The following is an 11290-nucleotide window of genomic DNA, read 5'->3' as shown; positions in this document are numbered from 1 at the left end:
ATGTTGTTGTTGTTGTCAGGTGCCATCGAGTCGGAACCGACTCATAGCAACCCCATGCACATAGTGATTTCCACTAAGTACCTACCACAGTTACAGACCTAGAGTCTTTGCTCAATTACTATTTGCTGAATAATTTAATTGTATTTCAATTAATAAAGCATCGATCATATCAAAGTACATGTTAATTGGTGTATCTAGTACCAGTTTCTATCTCCACTTCTAAGTTTAACTAATTACAAAACCCTTAAATTTTTTCTTGAATGTCTTCATGGTACCTCAAACTCTTGTCTCTGAACTCTAACTCATGTTCCCTGCCTCTATAACTGCCCATTTTCCAAACTCGGCAAGTCCCCTCCTGAAGAAGGAGACACCACACATTCAATTGTGTAAATCAGAAACTTTGGAGTCATCTTTAACACTACACTTTACTTCAACCTTCACAGTCAGTTTATTACCAAGTGCTTTCCATTTTAAAACTTGCATGTTCCCGAATCCAGCTTTACTTATCATGACATTGTTGTTGTTGTTAGGTGCCATCGAGTCGGTACCAACTCATAGTGACCTTATACATAGCAGAGCGAAACGCTGCCTGATCCTGGGCCAACCTCACTATTGTTGCCACGCTTAATCCCATTGATGCTGCCACTTTGCCAATCCATCTCGTTGGGGATCTCCCTATTTTTCTCTGACCCTCCATCTTACCAAACATGATATCTGTCTCATGCGACTGGTCCCTACTGATAGTATTTCCGAAGTATGAGAGACGAGGTTTGGCCATCTTGGCCTTCAAGGAGCACTCTGGCTGCGCTTCTTCCAAATACAGATCTGTTTGTTCTTTTGGCAGCCCATGCCACTTTCAATATTCTCCTCCACCACCATAACTCAAAAGCATCAATTCTTCTACAGTCTTCCTTATTCACTGTCCAGCTTTCACATACATATGAGGGTATTGAAAATACCATGGCTTTGGTCAGGCGCACTTTAGCTGTCAAGCTGACATCTTTGCTTTTCAGCACTTCAAAAAGGTTTTGTGCAGCAGATTTGCCTAATGCAATACGTCATTTGATTTCTTGATTGCTGCTTCCATGAATGTTGGTATTGATCCAAGAAGAATGAAGTCCTTGACAACTTCAATCTTTTCTCTGTCGATAACAATGTTGTTTTCAAATGTGAAAAGACAACAAATAGTTGGTGGACAATGGAATTAAAATATAATAAAATGTTTCCAAGAACTTTTTGAATCCTCCACATTTAACAACCCAATTGGTGTTGTTGGTAAGTGCTGGAGAGGCTGTTGCAGCTCATGGCAACCCGATATAAAGTTTCCAAGCAGCCAATGGAGAGTTTGTATGTCCAATCTTGCAGTTCAAACTGAACTTGAGGTTGAGTGCTTAGCCTTTGGCACCTGACAAGGACTCCATCACAACCATAAATATTATATAAGGAGCCCTCGTGGTACAATGGGTTAAGCATTGGACTGCTTATTGCTAGGGCATCAACTGAAATACACCAGCCACTGCATGGGAGAAAGGAAACAATCGTATTGTTTGAGCATTTGGACAATTGACACATGAATAATTTCATTAAGCACTCTTCAAGAACATAGCTCCACTCCTAGAAACTGTAACCTACCAAAACCACATCCATTGTCATTTAATTGATTAAAAGACATGGAGGTTTCATGTGTTGTATAGCAGAACTGAACTCTGTAACATTCTCCTGGCTGCCATCTTCCTGGTATGGTGCTGTAGGATAAGCATTGGACCATAAGGTTGGTTTGAACCGCAAACTAGGCACTCCTCACAAACTTCATGCAAGTTCACTCTAAGTTGGAACTGAATCCACAGCACTTGACAACAACAACAGCAGTTTTCCTTGAAGCAGATCGCTAGACTTTTCTTCTATGCCACCACTCAGTGGATTCACATCACCAAACTTCAGGGTTGTAGCCAAGTGCAAACTATTTGCACAACTCAAAGACTCCAGCAACTATAACAGGAAAATTGAAATATAATTATTTCCATCAGAGAATTCATGACAATAGGTGGCCATTACAGATATATCGAACAGCAAAAGCAGCACAACATACAGGATTTTAACCACAGACTTGTGTCCTAAGAATATCGTGGTCATACTGCAGCGTTCCTTGCACAAATGTCCCCTCAACAACCTCCTGTCCTGAGCTTAGCGCTTCTGATCTGAACCTCATAAAATGCTATGACAGAGCCTCCCATGGAGATAGGGACTGAGCAGCAGCACCCAAAAGAAAAGCTGCAGAAAAGTGACACCATCCAGATCCTGGGGCTCCTGCTCCTCTGTGTCCCAAGTGAGAAGGTATTTACAAGCCCAGAGATAGAGTTTTCTTTACAGAGTGATTCTTCTATTCAGATAATTTACTATTGAAATGAGACATGAAATAAATACTACAGGAAAACAGGACTGCCCATTTGTCCCTGTGAGACCCTTTTGGATTAATTTTTTGTCTATTAGTGATGGAACAGCATCTCTGGGTCATCTTTGTGTGCCTGTCATTTCAGCATCCAGTGGGCAGATACTGCTCAGATGGAGCCAGGATCTCAATCTGTAGTCCAAGCAGAGAAAGTGCACATTAGCTGCAGCCCAGTCTAAAGTGCATTGACACTGAATGGACACACTGTTTAGGATGGCATCGGCATAAACTAGACCAAAGACGTACAAGCTGCATTTACAACACTTCCTCTATATTTGATGCTATGATGCTAGATAGGTTTCAGACTAAATTAGCTCTTTCAGATTAATACAGACAAGAAAGTCCTGGTGCTGTACTTTGGAAATACCATCCTATATAAGTCCTATGGATCACAGCCATCTAACCCAGAGGAACAATTGGTAGCCACTCACATACTCCTCCATTGAAGCTCCTATTTTCCCAGTGGTCAGAGCTGCGTTATAGTGAGCAGTGCAGTTGTGAGCACCTTCAAAGTGAGTTGGGAACTGTACACACCAATCCCAGAACATGCATTCTCATGAACACTGCTCCAAAACTGCAGAGCTTGCCCAGAAATAATCCTGAAAGTAGTTCAGAAAAGCAAGTTAGCTATAAAAAAGAACCAATAAGACTAAGCTCTGATTTATCTGCAGAAATCATGCAGGAAAGAAGGCAATTGGAAGACATAAATAATATATTGAAAGACTGTTTTAAATGGGGAAGAAATTAATTTGAGGGCAATCTTATAGATAATCAATACACTTTCACATGAAAACAAGAAAGGCAGCTGATTTTAGGTCCAGAACAATGTATAATCCTTCTGAATTTGGATCCTCCTGAATTTTTGAGGAAAATCACAAAGATTTCCTGTTTTAGGTGCTGTTGAATCTGCTCCAACACATAGCAACCCTATGCACAGCAGAATAAATTACTGCCTGGTCCTGCGTCATTCTTCCAATTGTCGTTATGCTTGAGTCCCTTGATGCCGCCATCATGACAACCCATCTCATTGGGGTCTTCCTCTATTTTGCTCATCCTCCACTCTACCAAGCCTGATTTCTGTGGATTAGTCCCTCCCGATAATGAGTTCGAAGTATAAGTTGTGAAGTCTTACGATCCTAGCTTCTAAGAAGTACACTGGCTATACTTCATCCAAAACAGATTCATTTGTTCTTCTAGCAGTCCATGGTACTTTTTATGCTTTTCTCCAACACCTAATTCAATAACATCACTTCTTCTATAGTCTTCCTTATTCTTTGTCCTATTCTGACATACACATAAGGCTACTGAAAATAACATGGTGTGCATTTTTGTTGGTGGTGGTGTCATGGAGTTAGTTCTAACCTAGAATTACAATGTATAGGGTTTCTGAGGAACTGTTGGTGAGTTTGAAATGCTGACCTTGCAGTGTAACTGACCTTATGGTCTAGTGCATTATCCTTCAGCACCATAACAGGACTCCATGGCTTACATTAGATGCCTCCTAGTTCTCAAACTGACACAAAATTTAGGAAGCATTAAAACAACAATGAAGAAAATGACAAGACAATGCACCAAAAAAATAAACTCAGCACATAGAATTATGGGGAACAAACTTAAGAGCAGCACCACCCCCTCAAAAATTAAAAACACTGCAAGCTATGCATAGAGAGAAGAGGGGACAAGATGGTGGACTAGGCAGAAAGGCTTCCTGTAGACTGTCTACAACAAAGACAGGGAAAACCAAATGAAACAGACACAGGTGATAGTCCTGGAACCCTGAGCTTCAGATGAAGGGATAGAGGCATGGACGGACTGCTCAGTAGGTGAGAAATCTGAAGTGACATGCAAAAAAAAGGAGTCAGACTCATGACCTGTGTGAGACAACAAGACATGCTACGGTCATCTTTAGTGTTTGTGAGTAGTTTCAGAGACAAGAAAAATATTTGCATTGCAGAAACATAATGGTGCCTCACAGAGATAAAGGTGTGATCTTTTTAATGTCCACACACTTTGCTGGAGACCAGAAGCATGATCAGATCACATCTGCATACAACCCCAGAAAAGTTCCCACTCTTCTAGTGCTTGGAGCTGCATGGATGTGAGCACTGAAGTGGTGAGCCCCATTAAAGAATGGGGGAGCTATCTACATTAACTGTGTTCTGGAGGGCCTGCTTAAAAATCTGCAGAGCTGGCCCTGCCTAACCATGAACTAGTCCTCATGAGGAGAAGCAGTTGAACAGACACTTGGAGACAAAAAGAAAGAAAGGAGACTGGTGATCTTTGCTGTCTGGCCTGGTATGGCATAGACATCTTAAACTTTTGTGGGTGACATTGAAGGCAAGAGGTCGGTTGGTATGGCAGAGGCATTTCATATAGGCAGAGAGAAAAGTTCACAATTTTATTTGTATCCCACATTACTTGGGAACCAGAGGTATGTCTGGTCCCCACCTGTGTACACATATATGGAAGTTGCTGCTTTCCGGGAGAGCTCTCTGAGCCAAGATAAAGGAAGTGAGGAGTTAGCAGCACTAACTTCCTTTTTGCTGGGTCTGGTTCCTACCTCTGGCCCATCATCTGACCTCCTGCCCTGTTTTCTGTCTATCTTGAAAATCACCAGCAGATTGTCTCCTTACATGCAGACCCTGGATTGATTTTCTCAGCATCCAGAAGCCTGTTATTTTATCTACCAAACCTGGGTCCACCAGCCCTGCAGCTAAGAGTCAGGAGAAGCCTCTAGTCTGACATCTGACCCATGGACTTGGAACTTTCCAGTCTCTACAGTAGCCTAAACCATTTCCTTGACACAAATCTATATATATTTACATACATATATAAACTTCATTGATTTTGTGTTTCTGCAAACCCCAGCCTAAGACTTTGCTCCTGAAGAAGGAAGTGATGTGGTCACAGTCATATAATGCTATCAGCTACCAGAGTCTGGATGAAAGAAGAAATAACTTCTAAAGCCTCCAGAACGCTCACTGCTCTGCAAATATCTTGATTGCATCCTAATGATACTGATATCGTACTTCTGCCTTCGAGAACTTTGAAACAATAAATGTCTGTTGTTTTAACTAGTCAAATTTTTGTCTAATACATCAAATCCTAAATTCAGATGGGATATTTTCAAGGTCATATTTTTACTCTTGTGGACTTGTTTTAATTGTCTTCAGCTTCAGTCTCAATTTGCATATAAGCAATTCATGGCCTGTTCCACAGTCTACCCTGGCCTTGTTTTGACTGATGATACTGAACTATACCAAAGTCTCTTACCATAGATGCAGTCAATTTGATTTCTGTTTATTCCATCTGATGTGGTGCATGTGTATAATCGTCTTTTAAAAAATATTTGCAATGAAGAAATCATTGGTCTTGACAAATTCTGTCATGTGTCTCCAGCATCTTTTCTATCACCAAGGCTATGTTTTCCAACTACTTTTTCTTCCTCTTTGTTTCCAACCTTTGCATTCCAATTGCAAGTAATTATTAATACATCTTGAATGCATGTTTGATGAATTTCAGAATTCTACCATGTTATCATCATTGATTTTAGTATTTGGTGTATAAATTTGTATAATGGTGGTAACAGCTGGTCTTCCTTGTAACTGTATGGATAATATCCTATTATAACCAGTGTTGTAATTTTAAAAAAATCTTGATATGTTCTTTTTGACAATCAATGTGATGTCATTCTTCTTCGATTTGTCATTCCTTGCATAGTAAACCATGTGGTTGTCAGTTTCAAAATGGCAAATACAGTCTATTTTAGCTCACTAATGCCTAGGATATTGATGTTTGTGTGTTCCATTTTATTTTTGACAGTTTCCAATTTTCCAAGATTCATACTTCATATATTCTATGTTCTGATTATTTAATGAATGTTCACAGCTGTTTCACTTCATTTTTAGTTTAGCCCCATCATCAAGTGAAGGTCCTAAAGGTTTTAATCTATTCACATCATCATGGTCAGCTATACTTTGAGGCGGCAGTCCTTTCCTGCTTCTGTTTTGAGTGCCTTCCACCCTGAGGGGCTCATCTCCAGGCACTGTGTCTAACCGTATTCTAGTGTGTTTCATCAGGCTTCAGTATTCAATATTCTGGTGCTGTGTTCGACTACTATTTATAAGATTTTCAGTGACAAAATATTTGGAAGTATTCCATCTCTCCTTCCTAGTCTGTCTTCATCTGGAAGCGCAGATGAAACCTGTGCACCATAGGTGACCCTTCTGGTATTTAAAATACCTATGACATAACTTCCAGAATTAGCAACACACAAGTCACCACAGTACAACAAACTGACACATGAGTGGTGGGTAGAGAGCATTAGGATTAGAGAATTTGTGCCTTTGTAAAAGAAGTGTATGACTAAGAGAAATTACTTTTCTTTTTTCTTTTATGCTATTTTGTTTTCAAACCAAAGATATAATTGTGCAAAGGCACAGAAGTAGGTCTGCTAAAATCATCATCAGAGTACACTGAATGAAATACCTGCTGGAAAAGGAATCCAGTGATGACGCAGGAAGAGACTCAGGCTAGGGTCTATGGGAGAAGTGTTGAACTTGAGAGGACAGGGTTATGTCTTGGGAAACTCCCAGATTCAGAGGATAATCTCAGAAAAGGAAGGAAGAGAAAGAGACCAGGACAGAGTTAAAATAAGAGAGTTTAGAGTAAAGACATGAGGAGGCTTATCCATGAAGAGATTCAATCTCACTATGTCTTACTCAGCAGTGGATAGAACTGAACTCGGTTTGCATCTCTAAGGTCTATCTTTGTTCATAGGACATGCTGACAGCATTCATACGATATTAGATAGGTCCCCTAGGCAAGTGCAGTGGTAAAATAATGGTCCTTAAAGATTCTAACACTCTATCCCCTGGAACCAGTTAAAATGTTACTTGTGTGGAAAGTAGGATTTCAAATGTGTTTAAGGTTAATGGCCTAGAGATGGAAGAATTCGCATGAATTTCCCAGGTACCCTGCATCTAATAACATGAGTCCTTTAAGCAAAGAACCTTTTATGTCTGTGATCCCCTAGAGCTGTAACAGTGAAGGAAACGTCAGGGATGCCATGCTGCTCACTTGGGAGATGGAGGAAGACCTTGAACCAAGTCGTGCAGGAGCTTTCTTTGTTGTGGTATTTCAGAGCCCATTGAGTTGGTTCCAAATCACAGCAACTCTGTATAGGGTTTCCAAAAAGCAGGTGGTGAATTTGAATCACTGAACTTGTGGTTCAAATCAACCTTGCAGTCGAGTGCTTTATCCCACCATGCCACACCTCATCCTATGTGGTAGAAAAGCCAAGGAGGCAGATTCTCCTTTGAGCCTCCTCCAAAATGAACACAGCTCTTCTGACACCTTGATTTTAGTCAGTGAGATCTGTGTCACAATTCTAATGTTAATAACTATAAAATAACAATTCTTTATTGAGTCACCCAATAGATTTAGGATCAGTTGTTATGGCAACTACACGAAGCAATATAAAGCATTAGTATGTATTTTCCTATATGAACATTTCTCAGCAGAGAATCAAAGACACCTAACTCCCTTAATTGCCTCCTTATCCCTGCTAAACTTCCCACAAATAAGTCAGCAAACACACCTTAGATATACAGAGAGTGAGTGCAAATTCAGGGCCTGTGGGGAAAGGTTGGCTGTGCTATAGAGACTCATTGAGATATAGCCAAGGGAGGCAGTTTCAGTTCCGGGCTGAAACTCTGTGCTGGTAAGCTATTACATTGCTGACAGCAATAAACTGCCACATCTTCAGCTTTGAGATTGTTTATGCTGAGAATGAAATCTGTCCCAGAAGACACAGCCATGGAACCGGTTGGAGACCCAAGGCTCCAGGGAGGATGCCAGATAGATGAGAGGCTTGGGAGGCTGTCCTGGTTTCTGCTGGTACCAGTCTATATTTGTGCCCACACTCTGATAGTGACCGTTTCCTCTGGAGACACAGCTATGGAAGCTGGAGGAGACTGGGTCATCACAATGTCCCCAATCTGCAATCATAGCAGACAATTACCATGTATGCGTGCACTTAGTCAAGAAATTATAAAGCATGTTGTTTAAAACGAATTTTCTTAGAGTGTTAGATGTGTAACTGAGTCTGTTTAAGTAATTACCATGATTTCACTCTGCATCTACAGTCATTTTCTTCCTTTACACAGTTTGGTACCATATCCGTAATTCCACGGCCTCGTCTGAATCCAGCTTGAACCTCTGGAAGTTCTCTGTCAAAGTATGCTTGCAGCCATTTCTGAATTACCTTTAGGGAAACTTTACACACATGGGATATCGTAGATATTGTCTGATGATTTCCACATTCCTTTTGGTACAGTGACTCTGTGTATTCCTTCCATCTTCTCTTGATGCTTTCTTCATCATGCAATAATTTGCCCAGAGAATCCTTCAGTAATGAAAGTCAAAATTTGAATGTTTTCTTCAGTTCCCTCAGCTTGAGAAATGCTGAGCGTGTTCTTCCTTTTTGGTTTTCTGATTCCAGATCATTACACATTTTGTTGTACTATTTAGCTTATTGAGTTGATCTTTGACATTTTCTGTTCAGCTCTTGTACCTCCTCATTTCCTCCATTTGCTTTAGCATCTCTACACTTGAAAGCAAGTTTCAGTGTCTCTCCTGATATTCATTTTAACCTTTTCCTTCTTTCTTGTCTTCTTAATGACTTTTTGCTTTCTTCATGTACGATGTTCTTGATGCCATCCCATAATTCTTTTGGTCTTCTGTCTTTAGTGTTTAATTTATTAAATCTGTGCTACAGTAATATTCAAAATGTACAGACTTTAAAGCAAAACAAATTGCTAGTTAAAATTTTTTACATCATAATGGCAAAGCAACTGATTCACCATAATTATTATACTGAGCATATTGTTTTCAACATTTATTCAAGATTGATACTAAGTATCATTTTAAATGTCATAATAGTAGCTGAAATATTGGCCCAGTGATTATCAGGTGTCAATATCTGAAATCTGTAAATGTTGCCTTATGTGGCAAAGTCTTTGTATATGTGATTAAATTTAAGAATAATGACACAAGGAGATTATCCTAAATTGGGAGTCCTGGTGTGGTATTTTAGGATAAGCACTGAACTGCTAACCTCAAGGTCAGCAGTTCAAATCTACCAACTGCTCCTTGGAAATCCTATACAGGGTGGCTCTGAGTTGGAACTAATTCCACAGCTCTTAAGAACAACAATGGCATCACATGTAACCTTATAACACTGTGATTTAATGGCACACAGAGAAGAAGGTGATCTGAGATGAAGCACAGAAAGATTTGAAGATGTTGGGCTTGAAGACTGACATGAAACTGCCACAATTCGAGATATACTAACAACCACCAGAACCTCACAGAAGCAAGACAGACTCTGTCCTGTGGGGAGGAAGCAGCTGCTGCTATAGAGCCTTCCTGCCCCCAGCCTGGGGAGGAGGTTTATGTTAAGGGCTGAAGCAGTGTGGGTGGAGTGCTATAATATTGCTGACAATAATAATCAGCCACATCTTCAGCCTGGACCCTGCTGATAGTGAGAGTGAAGTCTGTCCCAGACCCACTGCCACTGAACCGGTCAGGGACCCCAGATGCCCGGCTGGATGCATCATAGATGAGACGCTTTGGAGCTTGTCCTACTTTCTGCTGATACCAGGCTAAGCGATGATAGCCATAGTTGATAAGACTCTGGCTGGACTTGCAGTTGATGGTGACTGTTTCTCCTAGAGACACAGCCTGGGAGGCTGGAGACTGGGTCATTATGATGTCCCCACAGGCACCTGAAATCAGAGGGCACAATTACCATGCATACATACACTTTGTCAACACATTTAAAAGCAAATCTTTTATTATGACACACAAAACTGAAATGAATGTGATCATTTGATTCTGAAATAATTGTTCTTTCACTCCACATCTAAAATAATTTGTTCTAATCTACAAAGATAGTAGTCTAGTGCTTTTCATTCCCTCACCTGATGCCCAGAGCAGCAACACCATGAGGAGCTGGGGCTGTGCCATCATCGTGGTGCAGGTGCCCTGACTGATGCAGCTCAGTTCTCACTGACTGGAGGAAACGTCTTATTTGTACAGTTCTGAGCAACCACTGAGACCAAGAGAATCTATGTAAAGCAGATAGGATTATACAAACAAATTTCATGGCAATGAGTTGTGGAGACAAAAATAATATCAAAAACCAGTGACTATTTGACTAAGAAAGATTCAGTACTCAACTTAGAAAATAAAATTCCCAGTAAGAGTCCAGAAACTGGTTGAAATATAACTCTTTAAAATCAACAGTATTCTCATACACAACCTGCAATCAAAAAACTTCTAAACCAGAGGCCCTAATTTGCATTGCAGAAAGCTTATATATGTATATATCATTCTATGTATATAAGGACATATATGAGGGGGCTTCAAAGATGCAAAATGAAATTAAAAGAAAATAGACATTTTCTACAAACTTTTTCATATATTTATGTGTTAAAATATATATCAACTTATGAACATTCAAGACATGAAAAGACAGATAGTAGGACTTTGGGGTTTCCTATGACCTGGAAACATTTTAATAATGAAGGTCACTTTACTGAAAGTCACTCTTGTTTCTATTGTTTTTTCCAACTCCTGGGACCCTGTGTACAACAGAACAAAACCTTGCCTGAGCCTACACCATCCTCACAGCTGTGACCATGTTTGACCCATTGTGACAGCCACTGTGCCTGTCCTTCTTACTGAGTGTCTTCCTCCTTTTCACTGACCCTCTGCATGACTAAACATGATGCCCTGTTTCAGGGGCTGCTCCCTCCTGACCACATGACCAAAATTATG

The 11290-nt window shown here is 40.3% G+C and overlaps 1 gene segment (V, D, J or C); it reads right to left on the bottom strand.

Moving 5' to 3' along the window:
• Positions 1 to 8595: 8595 nt before the first annotated feature.
• LOC102835321 lies at positions 8596 to 10480 on the bottom strand. The segment is given in 3 exon segments: positions 8596 to 8642; positions 9934 to 10236; positions 10432 to 10480. Coding segments are annotated over 3 exon segments (399 nt in total).
• Between the last annotated feature and the right edge of the window lie 810 nt (positions 10481 to 11290).

Source organism: Chrysochloris asiatica, unplaced genomic scaffold (assembly GCF_000296735.1).
Source record: "Chrysochloris asiatica unplaced genomic scaffold, ChrAsi1.0 scaffold00559, whole genome shotgun sequence".
Lineage (NCBI taxonomy): Eukaryota > Metazoa > Chordata > Mammalia > Afrosoricida > Chrysochloridae > Chrysochloris > Chrysochloris asiatica.
Note: the sequence above shows the minus strand (reverse complement) of the source record. Positions and strands in the feature narration are given on the sequence as shown.